Here is a 24,227-nt window from a genome sequence, read left to right as displayed (position 1 = left end):
TTGGTACTGGGAAATGAACCGGGCCAAGTGTTAGATTTGGTTGTGGGAGAGCAATTTGGAGATAGTGACCACAATTCGGTGTCTTTTGTTATTGCAATGGAGAGGGATAGGGCCGTACGGCAGGGCAAGGTTTACAATTGGGGGAGGGGTAATTATGATGCGATTAGGCAAGAATTAGGGGGCATAAGTTGGGAACAGAAACTGTCAGAGAAAGGAACTAATGAAAAGTGGAACTTTTTCAAGGAACAAATACTGGATGTCCTTGATAGGTATGTTCCTGTCAGGCAGGGAGGAAATGGCCGAGTGAGGGAACCATGGTTCACAAAAGAGGTGGAATGTCTTGTGAAAAGGAAGAGGGAAGCTTATGTAGGGATGAGGAAACAAGGTTCAGATGGCTCGATTGAGGGTTACAAGTTAGCAAGGAATGAGCTGAAAAAGGGGCTTAGGAGAGCTAGGAGGGGACATGAGAAGTCCTTGGCGGGTCGGATCAAGGAAAACCCCAAGGCTTTTTACTCTTATGTGAGGAATAAAAGAATGACCAGGGTGAGGTTAGGGCCGGTCAAGGACAGTAGTGGGAACTTGTGTATGGAGTCAGTAGAGATAGGCGAGGTGATGAATGAATACTTTTCTTCAGTGTTCACCAAGGAGAGGGGCCATGTTTTTGAGGAAGAGAAGGTGTTACAGGCTAATAGGCTGGAGGAAATAGATGTTCGGAGGGAGGATGTCTTGGCAGTTTTGAATAAACTGAAGGTCGATAAGTCCCCTGGGCCTGATGAAATGTATCCTAGGATTCTGTGGGAGGCAAGGGATGAGATTGCAGAGCCTTTGGCGTTGATCTTTGGGTCCTCACTGTCCACGGGGATGGTGCCAGAGGACTGGAGAATGGCGAATGTTGTTCCTCTGTTTAAGAAAGGGAATAGAAATGACCCTGGTAATTATAGACCGGTTAGTCTTACTTCGGTGGTTGGTAAATTGATGGAAAGGGTCCTTAGGGATGGGATTTACGACCATTTAGAAAGATGCGGATTAATCCGAGATAGTCAGCACGGATTCGTGAAGGGCAAGTCGTGCCTCACAAATCTGATAGAATTTTTTGAGGAGGTAACTAAGTGTGTTGATGAAGGTAGGGCAGTTGATGCCATATACATGGATTTTAGTAAGGCGTTTGATAAGGTCCCCCATGGTCGGCTTATGATGAAAGTGAGGAGGTGTGGGATAGAGGGAAAGTTGGCCGATTGGATAGGTAACTGGCTGTCTGACCGAAGACAGAGGGTGGTGGTCGATGGAAAATTTTCGGATTGGAGGCAGGTTGCTAGCGGTGTGCCGCAGGGATCAGTGCTTGGTCCTCTGCTCTTTGTGATTTTTATTAATGACTTAGAGGAGGGGGCTGAAGGGTGGATCAGTAAATTTGCTGATGACACCAAGATTGGTGGAGTAGTGGATGAGGTGGAGGGCTGTTGTAGGCTGCAAAGAGACATAGATAGGATGCAAAGCTGGGCTGAAAAATGGCAAATGGAGTTTAACCCTGATAAATGTGAGGTGATTCATTTTGGTAGGACAAATTTAAATGTGGATTACAGGGTCAAAGGTAGGGTTCTGAAGACTGTGGAGGAACAGAGAGATCTTGGGGTCCATATCCACAGATCTCTAAAGGTTGCCACTCAAGTGGATAGAGCTGTGAAGAAGGCCTATAGTGTGTTAGCTTTTATTAACAGGGGGTTGGAGTTTAAGAGCCGTGGGGTTATGCTGCAACTGTACAGGACCTTGGTGAGACCACATTTGGAATATTGTGTGCAGTTCTGGTCACCTCACTATAGGAAGGATGTGGAAGCGCTGGAAAGAGTGCAGAGGAGATTTACCAGGATGCTGCCTGGTTTGGAGGGTAGGTCATATGAGGAAAGGTTGAGGGAGCTAGGGCTGTTCTCTCTGGAGCGGAGGAGGCTGAGGGGAGACTTAATAGAGGTGTATAAAATGATGAAGGGGATAGATAGAGTGAACGTTCAAAGACTATTTCCTCGGGTGGATGGAGCTATTACAAGGGGGCATAACTATAGGGTTCGTGGTGGGAGATACAGGACGGATATCAGAGGTAGGTTCTTTACGCAGAGAGTGGTTGGGGTGTGGAATGGACTGCCTGCAGTGATAGTGGAGTCAGACACTTTAGAAACATTTAAGCGGTTATTGGATAGGCACATGGAGCACACCAGGATGATAGGGAGTGGGATAGCTTGATCTTGGTTTCAGATAAAGCTCGGCACAACATCGTGGGCCGAAGGGCCTGTTCTGTGCTGTACTGTTCTATGTTCTATGTTCTATTTAACTGGAAGCAATTGATGGATTTTTTTTTGGATGTGCTGTTGCACTGGGAAGCAATAATGGAGACTCTTCACCTGTGACCTGCAGGATAGTGTGTGATATGGAGAAGGCTGACCCTCAGACAGCAAAGAAAGGATATGTGGAAGTTTGCGTTGTGAACTGCGATGATGAGTATCGAGCTATCTCGTCCGAGCCCTTCACCTTTGTGGTAAGAGTTGATACTGGAGCGAATCTTTTGAGTCCCTGTGCACCTATTGCATCGGTGAGCTTACTGTGCGTCGAGAACAGTCCCACCAAGAGCGGTTTCCCTCTCTCCAAGGAACAACGTCAATCATTTATTGTGCAAGTGTTGGGTGTGAAGAAGCAATTCCAACCTAGGAGGTCCCATTGGTGCCGAACTGGTCTGTCTTGGCACTGACTCTTGCACTCTCACCCCTGATCATTGCACACACAAATATAGGCCACTTCATAGAATCCCTACCATGCAGAAAGAGGCCATTTGGCCCATTGAGTCTGCACTGACTCTCCAATAGAGCAGCATAGCCAAGCCCGCCCCCCCCCCCCCCCCCCAAGAGGCGGCTGGATATAGCACTTGGCTCGAATGGGATCAAAGGTTATGGGGAGAAAGCAGGGTTAGTCTATTGAGTTGGATGATCAGCCATGATTGTAATGAATGGCAGAGGAGCCTCGAAGGACCAAATGACCTCCTCCTGCTCCTATCTTCTATGTTTCTATGAATTTCTTCAGCCAGAGGGTGGTGAATCTACCCTGTGCAACTCATTGCCACAGAAGGCTGTGGAGGCCAGGTCATTGAGTGTCTTTAAGACAGAGATTGATAGATTCTTGATCAATAAGGAGATCAAGGGTTACGGGGAGAAAGCCAGGGGAATGGGGATGAGAATCATGTCAGCCATGATTGAATAGCGGAGCAGATTCGATGAGCTGAAAGGCCTGATTCTGCTCCTATATCTTATGGTCTTATGGTCTATCCCCGTATTGAGAGAATGCTTCATTTTCAGAGATTCTGGCATTGAACCAAGATCTCCACCTGCTCTCTCAGATAGATGTAAAAGATCTTGTGCCATTAGTAGAACAACAGGGAATAGTTACTAAGATAAGGTGAACAGGTGGAAGCTTGTTCCCAGGGCAGAAATGACAATTACAAGGGGGCACAAGTTGAAGGTAAGGGGGGAAGTTTTTTACACAGAGAGTGATGGGGGCCTGGAATGCGCTGCCCAGTGAGGTGGTTGAGGCAGACACGTTAGCGACATTTAAGACTTATCCGGATAGACACATGAACAGGTGGGGAATAGAGGGATACAAGCGGTTGGTCCAGATAGGACAACGTGGTCGACGCAGGCTTGTGTGGGCAGAAGGGCCTGTTCCTGTGCTGTACTGTTCTTTGTTATATACAATATACAGCTCAGAGACAGGCCATTCAGCCCAACATGTCCATGTTAGTGCTTATGCCCCGCACGCATCTTCCACCTCACCCTGTCAACAGGTCTTTGCTCTTTGTTCCACAGAGGCGAAATACTGCGGATGCTGGAATCTGAAACAAAAACAGAAAATGCTGGAAAATCCCAGCAGGTCTGACAGCACCTGTGGGGAGAGAATAGAGCCAACGTTTTGCGTCTGGCCCCAATTGCCTTTCCTGCTCGTAAAAAACGGGGGTGGTGGAGAATCCCAGCCTCCACCTCCCGTATTCCATTTTTTATCCGCGTCTGTTCCTCTGTTGATGATTCAACCAGTTTGTTTACAAAGATCAGCATTTCTCTTTCTCTTTCCCTCCCCCGTCGCCAAGACGCCGAGGTTTACCAAGGTGATACCTGCCCAGGGACCTGTGTCCGGAGGCAGTCGAGTGACGATCGTGGGGCTGCACCTTGATGCCGGCAGTTCGGTGGAGGCTTACATCGGCGAAAACGGCATTTGTCAATTCAAAAGGTAAAAGTGGAAAGTGCTACGACGCAGAGGTTAATCCCCTTTCCATCGCTTCGTAACCTGGTTAAACTGTTTGGGAATGTGTTAACTGTTCTACATTAATGTTGAGAGGTTCATTAACATAAAGACCTGACACTCACTTTACATGAATAATTAACAAGTTATTTATTTCACCAACAGGAACTTTAACTAAACAAGTAATATATTCATTAAATAAAAGCAAAATACTGCAGATGCTGGAATCTGAAACCAAAAGAGAAAATGCTGAAAAATCTCAGCAGGTCTGGCAGCATCTGTAAGGAGAGAAAAGAGCTGACGTTTCGAGTCCAGGTGACCCTTTGTCAAAGCTAAAAGGCATATTAATTAATTAAATTAATTAATTAACATATTCATTAAAGAAGATTCGATTAATGCTGTTCAAATAAAGACAAGGGCCATTCAGTACCAAAACAGTAGTAACAGAATTTTAGTCAATCTCAAAAAATATATACAGCCTGTTCTGATGGCATTTTGGAAGCTTTGGAGTTTTTTCTGGTAATTTCTCTGTCTGTGAGGTCTTTCTAATTTGATATCCTGTTTTTAGATAGATGGAGAATTCTCTTCAGAGATACTTCATTAGCTGGCAGGGTGGAGAACCGCTCTGGAGATGGCCTTCTGTTCTGGTTGGCTCTCAGTTTAACTCAACTGAACTGCAGTCAGGCAGTTGAGTTCCTGTTTATACTCTTGAAGACTTATCCATTCCCTCTAACTGGATTGGTCTGAGGTCGGCAACAACGCAAATTCAAATTTGATAGGCTCCTGTTAGCTGAGTATTTTCTTTAAACTATTAAGCTGTCAGCTGAATGACTTCTTCAAACTCATAGGCTATCAAAATGCAAAAACCTGCAGAGCCTGTTACCAAGGCAACTCTGATGTTTTTATCTCTGCAACAATTGTGACCATTTGTGTACTCTGAGTGCCTGCATTTTAAACATCGTAAGAGTCATAGAAGTTTACAGCATGGAAACAGGCCCTTCGGCCCAACGTGTTCATGCCGCCCTTTTTTTTTAAACCCCTAAGCAAGTCCCAATTGCCTGCATTTGGCCCATATCCCTCTATACCCATCGTGTGTCTTTTAATTATTAATCCTCGGGATGTGAGCATCACTGGCAACAAGAATTGCCCGTTCCTAATTGCCCTCGAGCGGGTGTTGGGCATCCAACTACTGGGCCAGTTCAGAGGACAGTTAAAAGTTGACCACATTGCTGTGGGTCTGGAGTCACATGTAGGCCAGACTGGGTAGGCATGGAAGTTTTTCCTCTCCCGTGATAAATCCAATTGGCTTTTGCTACAACCTAGTTGTTTCATGATCATTATTGACACAATTAGTATTTTATTCCCAATTTATTGGATTTAAATTCCTCCAGCTACCCTGGTAGGACTTGAACTCACACTCAGGAGCTTTTGTCTGGGCAACTGGATCACTAATCCAGTACTAACTTTGGCCACCACACTACCGGAATGGACATGGTAGCTTTGGAGAGAGTGCAAAGAATGTTCACCAGGATGTTGCCTGGTCTCGAGGGTGTTGGCTATGAGGAGAGGTTGAATAAACTCGGATTGTTTTCACTGGAAAGATGGAAGCTGAGGTCTGAGGACCTGATCGAGGTCTACAAAATTGTGCGAGGCTTGGACAGGATGGATATTCAGAGACTTTTTCCCAAGGTGGAAGTATCAATTACAAGGGGGCACAGATTCAAGGTGAGAGGGGGAAAGTTTAAGGGAGATTTACGGGGGAGGTTTTTCACGCAGAGAGGGGTGGGTGCCTGGAACGCGCTGCCAGAGGAGGTGGGGGAAGCAGGCACATTAGCAACATTTATGAGGCATCTGGATGGGTACACGAAGAGGGAGGGAATAGAGGGATACGGACCGATTAAGAGCAGAAGGTTTAGTTTAGTTACAGCATCATGATCAGCTGGAGGGCCGAAGGGCCTGTTCCTGTGCTGTACATTGTTTTTCCTCTTTTTTGTAATCTGCCCTGCTGTGCTAAGCATTGCATTCTGTAACTTGTTTGTCTGCTCCCCTCATACTCTCATATTGTATTTTAGTGACTCTATTCTCTGTCCTTGTTTACAGGAGAAATTCAGGGGAGATCATCTGTGTGACATCCGCATCAACAAAGGGAATTGGCCCGGCTTCCATCCTGGTCCATATCAACAGAGCTCAGCTGCTCAATCCCAGCGTGAAATACAACTACACGGAAGATCCCACCATCTCCAAGATCGAGCCCGAGTGGACCATTTCCAGGTAAGTGTTCTTGGCAACCAAGTGATCACCAGCCATCACTTCTCCATCTCTGTCTCTGCTCAGTGGGTCAACTCTTATCTCGAGGTGGTTCCAATTTGGTCAAAATTGGGAGGATTGAATTAAGTTAATAAGGAGCAATGAAGTCCTTGTGGCACAGTGAGTTGCTACCCAGCTTCTGAGACGGGAGATCCAGGTTCGAGTCCCACCCCAGGAATTTGATTTATTCTTGTCTCATGTATTAGCATACAGTGAAAAGTATTGCTTCTTGTGTGCTATACAGACAAAGCATAGCATTCATAGAAAAGGAAAGGAGAGAGTGCAGAATGTAGTGTTACAGTCATAGCTAGGGTGTTGAGAAAGATCAACTTAATGCAAGGTAAGTCCATTCAAAAGTCTGATGGCAGCAGGGAAGAAGCTGTTCTTGAGTCAGTTGGTACGTGACCTCAGACATTTGTATCTTTTTCCCGACGGAAGAAGGTGGAAGAGAGAATGTCCGGGGTGCGTGGGGTCCTTCATTATGCTGGCTGCTTTGCCGAGGCAGCGGGAAGTGTAGACAGAGTCAATGGATAGGAGGCTGGTTTGCGTGATGGATTGGGCTACATTCACTGGTTGGCTTCCTTGATGGCCAAGGAAGGTGTGCTCATAACGCAGTCAAACAGGTTGAGTGTCAACCTGCAAAATCGTCCCTAACACGCCAGTGGTTGACGGTAAGAGCTGTTCTGCCGTTTGGCCATTCACACCTTCTATTCTCTCTATGGACTGCCATTAGCAGCCTTTCCCCTTGTTTTTGTGGCTATGGCTCATCTTTCATTCCCTCCCCCTGCAGTATAAATATCTCCCACTTTCTCTGCCTTTTAGCTTTAACAAAGGGTCATCTGGACTCGAAACGTCAGCTCTTTTCTCTCCTTACAGATGCTGCCAGACCCGCTGAGATTTTCCAGCATTTTCTCTTTCGGTTTCAGATTCCAGCACCCGAAGTAATCTGCTTTCATAAAGCGGGAGAGACTCCTGGGCTGGGATTGTCCGGCTGTTCAGGCCAGCGGGGATTCTCTGGTCCCGCTGCAGTCGGGTGACTCCCGCACCATGGGGCAAGTTTCCTGGGTGGCACTCTCTCGCTATGCCACGTCGCCGGCCAATCCCTGGCAGAGAGAGCCCTGGATTTCAAGACACTGTCAGTTTGCGTTGGGTTGAGGCGAGGAAGCTGTCGGTGGAATGGGGGAATTATTCATGAGTTAATGGTGCTCTCTGAGAAATCCTGCACAAAAAAACACAGCAAATGTCGGCTTTTGTTAACTGCCCCTCACAGGCTGACATCGTGCATTATTCATTTGTTTTGCTTGCTTCCAGCTGACAAGGATGGATTGTGCCTTTTCAGAGCTTAAATGTCCCATTTTCTGGGGAAAGTCTGCAATTTTAAAGTTCTGGTTGACACCCCTATTTTCAAACTCTTACAGCAGAGAAAGCGAGGCCAGTCTGGCCAATGCCGCTCTGCTCAAGTGCCATCCAAATTAGCCCCACATCCCATACTCCACCCACGGAGCTCTCCAAACTGTTCCTTTTCAAATCCAGGGGTCATAGATATAAGCTAGCCATTGGTCAATCGATGGGGCGCTTCAGGAGAACTTTCTTCACTGAGAGAATCTTTAGAATGTGGAAATCTCCACCACTTACAATGGTTGAACTGAAGAGCTTAGATATGTTCACAGAGAAGCTGGATAAACACATTGTGGGAGGAAGGAGTAGAAATACAAGCAGATGGGATGAGGTGAAGAGGCTCCTCTGGACCATACACTTCCCGCTGCCTCGGCAAAGCAGCCAGCATAATTAAGGACCCCACGCACCCTGGACATTCTCTCTTCCACCTTCTTCCCTTGGGCAAAAAGATACAAAAGTCTGAGGTCACGTACCAACCGACTCAAGAACAACTTCTTCCCTGCTGCCATTAGACTTTTGAATGGACTTACCTCACATTGAGTTGATCTTTCTCTACATCCGAGCTGTGACTGTAGCACTACATTCTGCACCCCCTCCTTTCCTTCTCTATGAACGGTATGTTGTGTCTGTATAGCGCGCAAGAAACAATACTTTTCACTGTATACTAATACATGTGACAATAATAAATCAAATCAAATCAAAATCACCAGCACGGACCATTTGGGCCGAATGGCCTGTTACTGTGCTGTAGAATCTACGTAAAAATTCAAATGAATTCCTACTGGGGAAAGGCCAGCCACACAAGATGACCCCAGTTCATTTTCAGTTGACATTTATCCGCTCTGTTTAGTTGGTTTTGTATCTGACATTAAGAGACCGCCAACTGAATGACTGAGAGATCTGCACAGTCTGTTTCTGCTTGTAAAATGGATAGTACCCATTACACGTCCTCTCTTAACCCAAAGACGCAGAGTTTGTGTTGCAAGTAGGCAAGTACTCAGGCCACCAGGATTCTCAAGTCATCTCCTCAGCCTCCCTGTCCCAGTCCATTCCGTGCAGCAGAGTCGCTGTTTGATCTTTTGCTTTGTTAATCTGTGGGATGTGGCTAACCAGGTTGATGTTGATTTTCTATCCATCATTGCCTGTGGAAAGGTGGTGGTGAGCTGCCTTCTTGAAGCGCTGCAGTCCCTGAGGTGTAGGTACACCCCGCAGTGTTGTTAGGGAAGGAGTTCCAGGATTTTGATCCAGCGACAGTGAAGGAATGGTATAGGATCTGTTCTCTTCTTTAGAATAGGCTTAGGCACAACTGGTTCGAAGTAGAACCTCTTTATTGAGCATAATTTAAAATTGGCATTTACAGAAAGCAAAAGATATTAATTTACTGGCAAGAGAGAAAAGAGAGAGAGAGAGTTGGGGACAGGCTTCGCAGCCAATCCCTGCACAGATCTGAACTTAGAACCTTGCAGGACTCAACTGCACTAAAAAACAGATAGCTGTCACTAACAACATATGAGTTCTTTATCTGTGTTATGAAATAGCTGGGTACACACTGCCTCTAACTTTCATAAACAATTGGCAGCTGTGACCGTGAAGGCATTGTTTATTATAACTTTGCTTGCCTTGTACTTTCGAAGAATGTAGCCAATTTCTAAGCTCAAAACCAGAATTCCCAGCTGAGTTTTGAAATGTGGTCAAGTTAGCTGAAGTTAGCTTTAAAGCATAGCACAATTGGTTACATTAGACAGAAATACCTTAAAATGAAGCCGTTTAACTAAAGCAAACCAGACAGGGGATCCCACATAAGGCGATATATTTCCAAGTCAGGATGTTGAGTGGCTTGCAGAGGAATCTCCAAGTGGTGATATTTCCATGTAATCGCTGCCCTTGTCCTTCGAGATAGTAGAGGCTGTGAGTTGGGAGGGGCTGTCAAAGGAGCCTTGGAGAGTTGGTGCAGTGCACCTTGTGGATAATGCACACGGCTGCCACTGTGCGTTGTTGGCGGAGGGAGTGAATGTTTATGATGGTGGATGAGATTCTAATCAGGCAAGCTGCTTTGTCCTGGATGGTGTCGACCATCTTTGAGTTTTATTGGAGCTGCACCCATCCAGGTAGATACACCCACTGTTGGGAAGGGAGTTTCAGAATTTGACCCGGTGACAGTGAAGGAAATGGAGATGAATTTTAACATCTGCTGTATGTGATTTTGCAAAGCGGAGTATAGATTAAAGAAAATGAACACTGATGTGATAGTGAGTATTGGGCTTTGTACAGTAAGAATATACTGTTCATCCAGGTGTGTTAAATCTGAGATCACATACCAACCGACTCAAAAACAGCTTCTTCCCTGCTGCCATCAGACTTTTGAATGGACCTATCTGACATTAAGTTGATCTTTCTCTGCACCCTAGCTATGACTGTAACACTATATTCTGCACTCTCTCCTTTCCTTCTCCCCTGTACTCTATGAACAGTATGCTTTGCCCGTATAGTGTGCAAGAAACAATACTTTTCACTGTATACTAAAACACGGATATCAGAAGGACGTATTTTACACAGAGGGTGGTGGGGGCCTGGAATGGGTTGCCGGGCAAGGTGGTGGAGGCGGACACACTGGGAACGTTTAAGACTTATCTAGACAGCCACATGAACGGAGTGGGAATGGAGGGATACAAAAGAATGGTCTAGTTTGGACCGGGGAGCGGCGCGGGCTTGGAGGGCCGAAGGGCCTGTTCCTGTGCTGTATTGTCCTTTGTTCTTTGTTCTATGTAACAATAATAAATCAAATCAAATCAAATGTTTTCCTTGCGATCGGAAACACCAGTCCTGGTGGTGGTATACTGGTTATTTGAGTATCTGTAAGCGTCTTCAGTGTCTTCTGTGGTTTCTGTCTGGACTGATGAGTCCAGTGTGAGATTGACATGGACAGTCACAGGCTTCTTGTTGTCTTGGGGATCTTCTGCAACTGCTCCACATCTGGCCTTCCTCTGGGCACCGCTGGGTGTCGTGAATCTGGCGTGGTTGGTCCTCTGAGCCTGCTGAACGAAATTTCAGCGCTGGCCTCCACATGAGCCTGGTCAGCTGCAGTGTTTTTCCAAGAGCCTTTTACAGAAGGCCCCAACGAATATTCTCTGGGGGAAGAGCAGCAGGCAAGCTGGTCCTCCAGAAAGCCAGCACAGATGTGACGGGCTGAATGACCCCCTCCTGTGCTGTGATGATTCTGTGCAGCTGTGTAACTATCTTGGAACGAACATGAACACGATGCCAAAACATTGAATGTATTCAAGAGGCGGCTGGATACAGCACTTTGGGGGCGAATGGGATCAAAGGTTATGGGGAGAAAGCAGGGTTAGGCTATTGAGTTGGACGATCAGCCATGATCGTGATGAATGGCGGAGCAGGCTCGAAGGGCCAAATGGCCTCCTCCTATCTTCGATATTTCTATGTAATGCAAAGACCCCCTAAAAAAGAACCTTACAAACCTCTACATTGGAGACAGACTCTCTTGGGAAGTGAACTTGGATAAAGATGGGGAAGTGTTTCATTCCCAAAGATTGGTATTGATTCTTCCAGACAAAAATGAAATGGCGGAAAATCCAGAAGAAAATGGCGTTGGAAAGGGAATTCTCGACTGAGTCAATTCTTTGCACGGTGGCACAGTGGTTAGCACTGCTGCCTCACAGCTCCAGGGACCCGGGTTCAATTCTGGCCTCGGGTCACTGTCTGTGTGGAGTTTGCACGTTCTCCCCGTGTCTGCGTGGGTTTCCTCCCACAGTCCAAAGACGTGTGGGTTAGGTTGATTGGCCATGCTAAATTGACCCTCGTGTCAGGGGGATTAGCAGGGTAGAAGAGGGTTACGGGAATAGGGCCTGGGTGGGATTGTGGTCGGTACAGACTTGTTTAAAGTTTACTAGTGTCACAAGTAGGCTTACATTAACACCGCAATGAAGTTACTGTGAAAATCCCCGAGTCGCCACACTCCGGCACCTGTTCGGGTACACTGAGGGAGACTTTAGCATGGTTAGTTCACCTAACCTTTCAGACTGTGGGAGGAAACCCACGCAGACATGGGGAGAATGTGCAAACTCCACACAGACAGTGACCCAAGCCAGTGTTTGAACCCGGGTCCCTTGCGCTGTGAGGCAGCAGTGCTAGCTACTGTGCCGCCCACAACTTGAACTTGATGGGCCGAATGGTCTCCTTCTGCACTGTAGGGATTCTATGATTAATATAATTGACAAAAGAACCAGAGGTGACATGAGGACACAATGATGATATCGTGAATCATAGAATCCTACAGTGCAGAAGGAGGCCATTCGGCTCATCGAGTCTGCACTGAGCACAATCCCACCCAGGCCCTATTCCTATAACCCCACATATTTACCCTGCTAATCTCCCTGACACTAAGGGTCAATTTAACATGGCCAATCAACCTAACCCGCACATCTTTGGAGTGTGGGAGAAAACCGGAGCACCCGGAGGAAACCCACGCAGACACGGGGAGAACGTGCAGACTCCGCACAGACAGTGACCCAAGGCTGGAATTGAACCCGGGTCCCTGGCACTGAGAGGCAGCAGTGCTAACCACTGTGTCACCGTGCCTCCCGCTGAGTGACTGAGCTGGAATCCATGGCTTGAAAGGGGCCTGGAAACAGAGTCAGCGGTAACTAAAATAACATGAATGGAATAAACACAAAATGGGGATAAACTCCATGAAACAATGCGGGCATGAAGACAGACGAAGATTGGGAATGCTGAATAAAATTCCAAGCAATGATCTAATAGTTGTGTGTTATTCTCTCTCTGTTCTTCCGCCTGCTCCGATTGCCACGTGAAGTGGGGGGACTCCACTCATTGTAACAGGGACCAACCTCGCCACCATACAGGAACCGAGGATCCGAGCAAAATATGGCAGTGTACAGTCAACCAATGTGAGTATAAAAACTTTGTTTTCAATGATACACAATTCCTCAGGTTTAAGATGCAGAGGGAAGGCTGAACAGGATACCTGTGAGGACCGTGGTGAGGCCACAGCTGGAGTATTGAGTGCAGTTTTGGTGTCCTTATCGGAGAAAGGATGTCCTTGCTATAGAGGGAATGCAGCGAAGGTTCACCAGGCTGATTCCTGAGATGGCAGGTCTGTCATATGAGGAGAGACTAAATCGGTTAGGATTATATTCATTGGAGTTTAGACGAGTGAGAAGGGATCTCATAGAAACTTATAAAATTCTAACAGGGGTAGATTCAGATGTTCCCAGTGGTGGGGGAGTCCAGAACTAGTCATAGTTTGAGGATAAGGGATAAACCTTGTAGAACTGAGGTGAGGAGAAGTTTCTTCACCCAGAGGGTGGTGAATGTATGGAATTCACTACCACAGAAAGTAGTTGAGGCCAAAACATTGTCTGATTTCAAGAAGAAACTAGATATAGCTCTTGGGGCTAAAGGGATCTAGAATCATAGAATCCCTACAGTGCAGAAGAAGGCCATTTGGCCCACTGAGTCTGCACAAACCACAATCCCACCCAGGCCCTATCCTCATAACCCCACATATTTACCCCACTAATCCCTCTAACCTATGCATCCTGGGACACTAAGGGGCAATTTAGCATGGTCAATCAACCTAACCCACACATCTTTGGACTGTGGGAGGAAACTGGAGCACCCAGAGGAAACCCACGCAGACACGGGGAGAACGTGCAGACTCCACACAGGCAGTGACCCAACCCAGGTCCCTGGAACTGTGAGGCAGCAATGCTAACCACTGCTCTGCCCAAGACCGCAAGAAACTACAAAAGATCGTGAATGTTGCCCAATCCATCACACAAATCAGCTTCCCATCCATTGACTCTGTCTACACTTGCTGCTGCCTCGGCAAAGCAGCCAGCGTAATTAAGGACCCCACACACCCCGGACATTCTCTTTTCCACCTTCTTCCATCAGGAAGATAGAATAGCATGCATTTAAATCGACTTAATTAACCGCGCGCCCAACTCTACCGCCAAATCCCACTTTACCGTCTCCTGGCCCGATGCGGATCCGCGCTCTAATCGACCTGCCGAATAAAAATCCGAAGTCGCCGCTGCAACCTCCGAAGAGTGGGGTCAGAGACTGCAACGGCTCCCTGACCCAGCTCCTCCTCTTTGAAGTATGCAGCCACTCCGGAGAGGAGGGATTCATTCCTCCGGTGGGGGAGGAGGGATCGGCCGCAGAGTGGCAGCAGAACCCCCTGCCCCTCCCCCCCCACCGATTGGCCGCAGAGTGGCAGCGGAACCCCCTCCCTCCCCACCGATTGGCTGTAGAGTGGCAGCAGAACCCCCTGGCCCCTCCCTCCCCACCGATCGGCCGCAGAGTGGCAGCGGTCGTCCGTCCGTTCCCCCCCCCCCCCCCCCGGGGATGATCGGTCACAACCCCCCCCCCCCCGCCCCCCGATGGTCTGCTTTTTTCTTTCCCGCCCGGGCGCGCGGCTTCAGATGTTTTTCGAACTGCGCATGCGCAGTTCAGAGCTCCGATCGTTCTGGCGGCGCTAAGCCCCGCCCACTGCGCGAATTGGACTGAAGCCGGCAAAATGCGTATGGGTGCGCTGAAAAGAGGATTCTGGGCTCGGATCCATATTACGCCCGGGTCCCGCCCTTAGGCTCCGATTGGTAAAATCGGGCCCATAGATTCCTACAGTGCAGAAGGAGGCCACTCGGCCCATCGAGTCTGCACCCAACACAATCCCACCCAGGCCCTATCATCATAACCCCATGCATTTACCCTAGCTGGTCCCCCTGATACTAAGGGGCAATTTAGCATGGCCAATCCACCTAACCCGCACATCTTTGGTCTGATAAAATTCTAACAGGGTTAGACGGTTAGATTCAGAAAGAATGGTCCTGATGGTGGGGGGATCAGGATATTGAATTCGATGATCAGCCATGATCACGATGAATGGCGGAACAGGCTCGAAGGGCCGAATGGCCTCCTCCTGCTTTTCTGTGGGAGGAAACAGGAGCACCCGGAGGAAACTCACGCAGACACGTGGAGAAGGTGCGGACTCTGCGCAGACAGTGACCCAAGCCGGGAATCAAACCCGGGTCCCTGGGCGCTGTGAGGCAGCAGTGCTAACCACTGTGCCACCGCGCCACCAAATTGTTGGGGTTGAATGAACTCTTGCTGTGTCGCCCCTTCATGTCTCTGTATGTGAGTTAGTGTGAAATGGCGTTTGACAATGCTTCCTCGTGTGTTAGGGTGATATATAAATGCACGTTGTTGTTAACTAGCATGTAATAGAGACTTTGTACTTCCTTCAGGAATGCACAGTGCTGAATGATACTGCCATGGTTTGCAAGGCCCCATCCATCGCTAAGAATGGACGCAGCTCCTTGGAAAGTCCAGCTCAGCCGGACGAGATTGGTTTTGTCATGGACAACGTCCAGTCAGTGCTTGTTGTGAACGGGACCGGATTTATTTACTACCCAGACCCAGTATTTGAGTTGCTCAGTCCCTCTGGATCCATCGAGCTGAAGCCTAGCTCCCCCGTTATTCTGAAGGTGAGAATGATGTCAAGTTGGGGCTTATCCCCCCCCGCCCCGACCCCCTCGGAGTCAATGTCCCTCCCCCCTTCCCTCTATCACTTTGTCGAAAAAGCAAGCGTGGTCATTGCTGAGAAAGACACTGGTGAGCTTTGCAGCCCAATCCACAACTTCATCAAGGGTCAAACTAAAGATCCAATTATTCTATCTTTCGCTATTTTACTTTAGTTTCCTTTTGTCTCATGTTGAAGGCGAATTTGTTTAGCTGTGGAAAGATGCGTGATTGTGTGTCTGTCTGCACACGTATGTGTATGTACATATGTCTGTGTGACTGCATGTGGCTGCACATGTGTGTATGTGTTACCATGAGTGTCTACATGAATGTCTGTGTGTAGGGTATCTGTGTTTGTGTGTGTGTCTGTGACTATCTATGTGTGTGTCTCTGGGTATCTGTGCGTGTGTGTGTCTGCCCATGTATGTGTATCTGTGTGTGTGTTTGTGCGGGTGAGCGTGAGATGACTGGCTGGTTATGTGGTTGTGGCTATGCGGAAATGTGTTTGTGTATCTCTGTATTGACAAGTGTGTGTGTGCGTGCGTGTGTGTGTGCGTATGTGTGTGTGTGCGTATGTGTGTGTGTGTGTGTGTGTTTGTGTGTCTCTGTGTGTTTGTGTGTCTCTGTGTGTGTGTGTATGTATTTGTGTGTCTCTGTGTGTGTGTCTGTGTGTGTGCGTATGCGTGTGTGTGTATGCGTGTGTGTGTGTTTGTGTGTCTCTGTGTGTTTGTGTGTCTCTGTGTGTGTGTGTGTGTATGTATTTGTGTGTCTCTGTGTGTGTGTCTGTGTGTGTGTGTGTGTCTCTGTGTGTTTGTGTGTCTCTGTGTGTGTGTGTGTATGTATTTGTGTGTCTCTGTGTGTGTGTCTCTGTGTGTGTGTCTCTGTGTGTGTGTCTCTGTGTGTGTGTGTGTGTGTGTCTCTGCATTGATGAGTGTGAGTTTCTCTCCCCATCCCTCTCCCCTTCCCCCCATCCTCGCCCTCCCTCTTGCCCACCCCCTCGCTCTCCCTCACAGCCTCCCACCCGCCCTCGCCCTCCCCTTCACGGGTTTCCCATGATGTGATACCAGTGTGGACACGATGGGCTGAATGGCCCCTTCTACCACGATTACTTTATCTGTTTCTGTGCTGTGTGCACCATCCTTCCCTGCAGCACAGTGTCACCTTTGTCCCCACGGGGGAAACCTGTCCTCTCAAGGTAGCGGCGTGACTCGTTTTCAGATGGAAGCTTCATTTAGTGTTGGTTTCTGTTTGTAGGGGAGGAACTTGATTCCCAACGCACCAGGGAGTGTCAAGCTGAACTACACGGTGCTAATCGGAGACAACCCTTGTGCACTGACCGTCTCGGAAACCCAGCTGCTGTGTGAACCACCCAACCTGACTGGCGAGCATAAAGTTTTGGTGAGTGTGTGGGACAGATGGGCTGAATCTGCAGCTCTTCCCCACAGGGAGACTTTACATCTGGACTTGTTCTGAGAGAATCATTTCTGACTTTCTTGTTTCCACCTCAAAGGCTTTAGAGATGGTGCAGAAAGGATTTGTGAAGATGCTTCCTGGGATGAGGGACTTTAATTTAAGGGAGAAATTGGGTTACTGGGCTGTTCCCCTTGGGGAAGGGAAGGCTGAGAGGGGAACTGATGGAGGTGTTCAAAGTCAGGAAGGGGCCTGGACAAAGCAGACCAGGAGGAACCCTCCCCGACTTCAGGTGTCCGACAAAAGAAAAATCACACAAATCAGGAAAACCTTTTGTCACTCAGCGAGTGGTTAGGATCCTGAATATAGACCGGGTGGTCACAGAGAACCATAGAATCCTTACAGTGCAGAAGGAGGCCATTCAGCCCTTTGAGTCTGTATTGACCACAATCCCAGCCAGGCCCTATTCCCGTAACCCCACACATTTACCCTGCTAATCCCCTGACACTAGGGTCAATTTAGCATGGCCAATTAATCTAACCTGCACATCTTTGGACTGTGGGAGGAAACCAGAGCACCCGGAGGAAACCCACGCAGACACGGGGAGAACGTGCAGACTCCGCACAGACAGTGACCCAAGCCGGGAATGGAACCTGGATCCCTGGCGCTGTGAGGCAGCAATGCTAACCACTGTGCCACCGTGCTGCCCATGTACATTAGGGTGGCACAGTGGCACTCTGGTTAGCACTGCTGCCTCACAGCGCCAGGAATTCAGGTTCGATTCTGGCATTGGGATTTGAACCCAGGTCTGCGTGGGTTTCCTCCAGGTGCTCCGGTTTCCTCCCACCATCCAAAGATGTGCAGGTTAGCTGGATTGGCCATGCTAAATTGCCCCTTAGTGTCCCATGATGTGTAGGTTAGACGGATTAGCCATTGGTAAATGTGCAGGGTTACAGGGATAGGGTGGGGGAGAGGGCCTGGGTAAGACACGCTGTCAGAGAGTCAGTGCAGGCTCGATGGGCCAAACAGCCTCTTCTGCACTGTAGGGATTCTATGATGTATAAACAGGAAGTGATGTGTCAGTCGTGTGGGAGTTCTCCCCCAAGCACGGGCAGACATACAGCACGGGAGAGCTGCAAAGATTGTTGAATAAACCCTTCTGCTTGTCAGCCCCTCGTTGTCGGTCTATACAACCCAGCAACCCTCTGCACTGAATGCACTGCCTGGGAGAGTGGTGGAGGCAGATTCGGTCCTGACTTTTGACAGGAGAGTGCCTGATGGAAAAACATTTGTGCGCGAGTGGAACCAGCTGGCATCGATACAACGGCCAAAATCTGGGATGCGCCCATTGTATGGTTCTATGAATTTTCCAACCATGGCCTGGTTAGGCCTGATTTGATTAGTTTGAAGCTAAGCTACGAGGATGTCCAGGGACAGGTCATGACTGGCAGGGGTGGTGAGGCAATTCCAAGTTGAGAGGCACTCTGAATTGATCATTTTAAATTGACCCAACGACCGAGAGTGCTTCACCCTCGCCTTCCACAGCAAGCTCTTGGCGCCTCTTTGAAAGAACCTCCCCAACCCACGCCCTCTGAGACCTTGAAAGACAAGGGCCTCAGGAGAACATAGGAACGCCAACCCCCTCAGGTTTCCCTCCAATTCGCACACCATCCCATCAACCGCCTTCTCCAGAGCAACTCGAGATGGGCAACGAATGCCAACCTTGCCAGCAAAGCCCAGATCTCAAGAAATGCGTTAAAAAGGAACGTTGACAAAAGCAAAGCGAGATGTCCGCAGTCCGAAAGCACGTGCAAATCTTCCCCTCACACCACTGCACTGATGTCCCACTCACAATCCAGCTTTACTTGTCAATAAAAGATGAACTTGTCTGACTGCAAAACCCTTGTAAGGATTGAATTTGAAAATGAGTCATAGGGAGTAAGGCCAAAACCCTTCTTTTACTTAAATCTTAAGTATCCATTCTGGTGGCATTTCTCTTTTTAATTATGCCTCGCTCGCTTACATCGAGGCTGCGATATCTCGGGTGGATTTAAAGGGATAAAAGCCAGCTATAAGCCTCGCGAAAATCCGTCAGCGCGTTTAGTTGCAAAGGAGATTTAAAATTATTTTGTGGTGCCCTCGCTGAACATTGATACGAAGCTTTGCCAGAGCTGGATTCTCTTTCAAAGCTCATTTCCTTGTGAAAATGTCGGTGAGAATTTGCGATGGAGGGGGAAGTGGGGGATGGGGAGCAGAGGGAAGGGTATTGAGGATAAAAAGGAGAGAGAGCTCCCCTTCTAGATTTTCACAGTAACTTCATTGCAGTGTTAATGTAAGCCTACTGGTGACACTAATAAATAAGCTTTAAATTTAACGGTGGAAGTTAAAGTTCCTGCGCGCTATACAGACAAAACATACCATTCATAGAGTATGTAGGGGAGAAGACTGCAGAATATAATGTTGCAGCTACAGATAGGGTGTCAAGAAAGAACATCATTAGAAAGTTTAAAGTTTATAAAGTTTAAAGATTATTTATTTATTCATCACAAGTAGGCTTACATTAACACTGCAATGAAGTTACTGTGAAAATCCCCAAGTCGCCACACTCCGGCGCCTGAGGGAGAATTTAGCCTGGCCAATGCACCTAACCAGCATGTCTTTCAAACTGTGGGAGGAAACTGGATCACCCGGAGGAAACCCACGCAGACACGGGGAGAATGTGCAGACTCCGCACAGACAGTGACCCAAGCCAGGAATCGAACCCAGGTCCCTGGCGCTGTGAGGCAGCAGTGCCAACCACTGGAGTTAGCGTTAAGTTTTAGGAGCGTAGAACGGGAGTAAAAAATGGAATTAGAGGGCAAAAGAGAAAACGCTGGAAAATCTCAGCAGGTCTGGCAGCATCTGCGAGGAGAGAAAAGAGCTGACGTTTCGAGTCCAGATGACCCTTTGTCAAAGCTAAAAGGCAGAGAAAGTGGGAGATATTTATACTGTAGGGGGAGGGAATGAAAGATGAGTCATAGCCACAGAAACCAGGGGAAAAGCTGCTAACGGCAGCCCAGAGAGAGAATAGAAGGTGTGAATGGCCAAACGGCAGAGAAGCTGGAATCAGAGGGGAAACTGTGACAGATGAAAATCCATATGAGACACGGCTGATACGGGACATCTGAAATATCAAATAGTGAGAGCTGGAAATGTCCCAGCAGGTCGGGCAGCGTCTGAGTAGAGGAATGGAGTTAATGAACCCGTCACTATGGGAACCATGGTGGCTGGGCCCACTTAATCACGGGGGAGACCCTGCCCGTGTCAACCTTCCAGTGACGGGACAACCTCCCCCAGTGAAGTTAGAGGGTGGAATGGACTAACACAGGATTCCCAGCTGCCAATGGTGGCATGTCAATCAGCCTCGCTATTAAGCCAACAAACACTTCTTATCCCTGAGCTCACCACAGTTTCGCGTTAACAAGGAAGTTAACAGCTTTCCCACACCCTCGGAAGGCTGCCTAACAAGCCCTCCTGAGGCGGGATGTGGGGCGGGGGTGGGGTGGGGTGGAGGGGGGAGACTCCTTGTTATCTGGCTCTCTGTGCCCAATTGAGGGGCCTGACCGTTTGGAAGGGTGGTGGGTGGGGGATGTGCTGAAAGCCCCTTCCCTGCTTCAGCCTTCAACCCTCTGCCACCTGCTACCCCCACCCTGTGACTAGCCCCTGCCAGTCCACCCTCATTTACTTTTGGCGTGGGGGTCCCACAACATTCCTAGGCCTCTTTTGGACATGGTGTCACCAGCAGCCATCGCTCCCATTGGCGCTGGCAGTGACAAGTAGCTGCCGGCCAATCAGAGTCCTCGCATTGGTCAGCAGCTCATGGTGGGCGGGACTTTCAGGCCACTTGACCCCTTCAGACCTCCAGGATATCCTGAGATTGTGATTGGCGCAACAGAAAGATGAGTTCTTGGCTTTGCAGAATCACAGAAGTGTTACGCCCCATCATGTCTGCACCAGCTCTCCAAACGAGCATGTTGACTTCGTGCCATTCCCCTGCCTTTTACCCGTACACCCTGCGCATTGTTTCTGTTCAAGTAATCACCTAGCGCCCTCTTGAATGCCTCGATTGAGTCCCCGAGTCTAGTTAGACTCAGTCGAGCAGTGTGACTGAAGAATCCATCATGACAAGGGCTGTCAACCAGTTGCTTCTTGTTTTTTTCACCAAGCAAAGAGTTTGCTGCCACTTACTGTGTCTTGAAGTGTTTCTTGACAGTTGTAAGTGAGTGAAGGATGAGGCTGTGAGTCTGTAACACAGTGGTGGAAGCTAATGGGGCAGTAATAATCCAACACGACAATATCTCAGCGGCAAGCAAGATGGCAGCTGATTCAGACACTCTACCCTAACTTGTCCTTCCGATTAACATGACTCGGTAAAACAGGAAAGCGCATCCATCATCTCCTAATCAGAGAAAGCAAGAGTTTGTCAGGGTCAGGATGAAGTGTGGTGGGCATTTAAAGAGAAATGTCGTGAGGTAACCGGTCTCTAATTATTTTGGTGCAAGATCTCGCCAGACTGCTGCAAAGCTTGATGGGAAATCCAGCCCTGGTTGTTAGCCAAATTGCTCGATTGAATTCGCAGTGAGAAAGACCTCCAGGCTTCATTGAAGGCATGGTCTTGTGCTGGGGGACTATTTCTATGAGGTTGCCTACCTTAAGGGATCTAGGGTTCACAAGACAAAAGGTATAGAATCCCTTCAGTGCAGAAGGAGGCCATTCGGCCCATCTAGTCTGCACCGACCACAATCCCACCCAGGCCCTATTCTTGTAAGCCCACATGCTAACCCCCTGACACTAGGGGCAATTTAGCATGGCCAATCAACCTAACCCGCACATCTTTGGACCGTGGGGGAAAACTGGGGCACCCGGAGGAAACCCGCGCAGACACGGGGAGAACGTGCAGACTCTACACAGACAGTGGCCTGAGACCGGAATCGAACCGGGGTCCCTGGCGCTGTGAGTCAGCAGTGCTAACCACTGTGCCAACGTGCCACCCAGTGAATGGATGGGAGGCTGGTTTGAATGATGGTGGACTGGGCTTCATTCACGACCCTATGATTTGGTGTTTGCTCTGCTCCCTGTCACCGTGGTGATAGCTGGTGCTATGCCACCACCCACAGGCAGGAAGTCTCTGCCCTCGGAAAGAAAGGCCTGGTTGTGCCACCTTACCACCCGCAGTGGAGACCAAAACCCTCAAATTATCGAAAAATGGGCAGGGGTGAAGGGGTGGTGCCAGTAGATTGGGAATAAGCTGAGGTGGTGCCCATTGACACCCAGTCACACTATTGTAGACCCCAGTTAGCAGGTGCTGCCAAACCAGGAGAGGCATTGGAGTCGGAGATCTACTGAGAAATTTAGTAATTGTAGCAAGGATGGTCCAACCAAACTTGTGACGTGCCTTTGCTAATCAAAGGATGCTCTAACTTGGTTTAGAGCCAATGACATTCTTACGTGTAATCACTGTTGTAATGTAGGAAACACAGCAGCCAATTTGCACACAGCAAGATCCCACAAACAATAGATAAAACAGAAAGTGCTGGAAAAACTCAGCAGATCCATGGAGAGAGAAACCGAGTTAACATTCCGAGTCCAGTATGACTCCTCTTTGGAACTATCAGCAGTAATGTGAAAATCATCAGATAACCTGCTCCAGTTTAGATTGATAGATAAATATTGGGTCAGAACAGCTGCAAGAACCTCCTCTGCTCTTCTTCCAGATGGTGGCCTCGGGATCTTGTACGTCCATCGAAGACTCAGGGCCATAATCTTCCAGCTCGTCTGCAAGATGGCACCCCTGACCATGTAGCACTCCCTCGGTGTTGCACTGGGAGTGTCAGCCTGGATGTTTGTGCTCCCATCGCTGGGGTGGGTCTTCTACCCAATGGCCTTCCGGGAGTTTTACTCCCTGCTTCACAGCTGACTACTTCAATGTTTTTGATCAGCAAGGAAATCAGGAATTACAGGGAAAGGGGAGGAAAGTGGACGTGAGGAATGTCGGATCGCCCCTGATGGGGTTTTGGGGTTAAAGGGATCAAGAAATATGGGGGGGAAGGCGGGATCAGGGTATTAGAAACATAGACTGTGGAGGCCAGGTCATTGAGTGTACTTAAGGCAGAGGTAGGCAGGTTCTTGATTGGTAAAAGGATCAAGGGTTACGGGAAATGGCGGGAGAATGCCATCAGACTTTTGAATGGACCTACCTCGCACTAAGTTGATCTTTCTCTACACCCTAGCTATGACTGTAACACTACATTCTGCACTCTCTCCTTTCCTTCTCTATGAACGGTATGCTTTGCCTGTATAGCGTGCAAGAAACAATACTTTTCATTGTATGCTAATACATGTGACAATAATAAATCAAATCAAATCAAAAAATGGGCTGAGAAACTTATCAGCCATGATTGGATGGGTGGAGCAGACTTAATGGGCCGATTGGCCTAATTATGCTCCTTATGGTCTTATGTGGAAACTAGAAGCAGGAGGAGGCCATTCGGTCCTCCGAGCCTGCTCCGCCATTCATTGCGATCATGACTGATCATCGAATTCAATATCCTGATCCCGCCATGATCAAAATAAATGGCGAGGCAGGCTCAAAGGGCCGAATGGCCTCCTCCTGCTTCTAGTTTCTATGTTCCTATGATCCTATTGGCCGGCAGGCGGGCAGGCCCGAGGGCCAAACGGCTTCCTCCCGTTCCTACTTCTTATGGTCTTACGGTTTATGGATTGTGAAACAAGAACCAAGTGATTGCGTACTTCATTGTACCTGAACAGATACAAAGAGGTAGGCAGTGCAAACCCTGTCGCGTGATTATTGTGCTTTGTGCCCTCTGTGCCAATGAATATTTTATGCGGCACGTTCCTCCAATGTGACACATTCACACAGAACCACATTTATTCTTTCCTCGCGTCTGCGGAACATGCCAAATTAGGTTGATTTTGATTTGTTGCTGTTATTCCAGTGCTGAGAAGCCGGTGACACAGGAACAGAGAGGCTGTCAGGGTAGTCAGAAAGAGCAGATCAGTCCTGATAAATGCAGAACCGCTTTGTGAAGTCATTTATTTTCTGCTTGGCTGAAACTGGCTCTGAAAACTCGGGATTAAAAATGGGTAATTTGCAAATCTGTGTAGCGAGGTAAAGATTCTAAGTTCTCCATTCAGCAATCCCACCCAGAGCTAAACACAGTGAAACCTCCCCACAAAAAGGTATGTTTTGTGCTGAATGTGCTCAGATTTGTAAAGTG

The 24,227-nt window shown here is 48.3% G+C and overlaps 1 protein-coding gene across 1 annotated transcript in view; it reads left to right on the top strand.

Moving 5' to 3' along the window:
• Positions 1 to 24,227, top strand: part of LOC144491732 (plexin-A1-like) — a 524,825-nt gene that overhangs the window by 406,120 nt on the left and 94,478 nt on the right. The window contains exons 14-19 of the mRNA XM_078209962.1: positions 2,404 to 2,524; positions 4,121 to 4,260; positions 6,373 to 6,543; positions 12,812 to 12,905; positions 15,267 to 15,506; positions 16,795 to 16,938. Coding sequence (XP_078066088.1) covers positions 2,404 to 2,524; positions 4,121 to 4,260; positions 6,373 to 6,543; positions 12,812 to 12,905; positions 15,267 to 15,506; positions 16,795 to 16,938 — 910 coding nt within the window. The remainder of the gene's footprint in view (positions 1 to 2,403; positions 2,525 to 4,120; positions 4,261 to 6,372; positions 6,544 to 12,811; positions 12,906 to 15,266; positions 15,507 to 16,794; positions 16,939 to 24,227) is intronic.

Source organism: Mustelus asterias, chromosome 3 (assembly GCF_964213995.1).
Source record: "Mustelus asterias chromosome 3, sMusAst1.hap1.1, whole genome shotgun sequence".
NCBI classification, from domain to species: domain Eukaryota; kingdom Metazoa; phylum Chordata; class Chondrichthyes; order Carcharhiniformes; family Triakidae; genus Mustelus; species Mustelus asterias.
The sequence above is the reverse complement of the archived record's forward strand: the minus strand, read 5'-3'. Positions and strand labels throughout refer to the sequence as shown.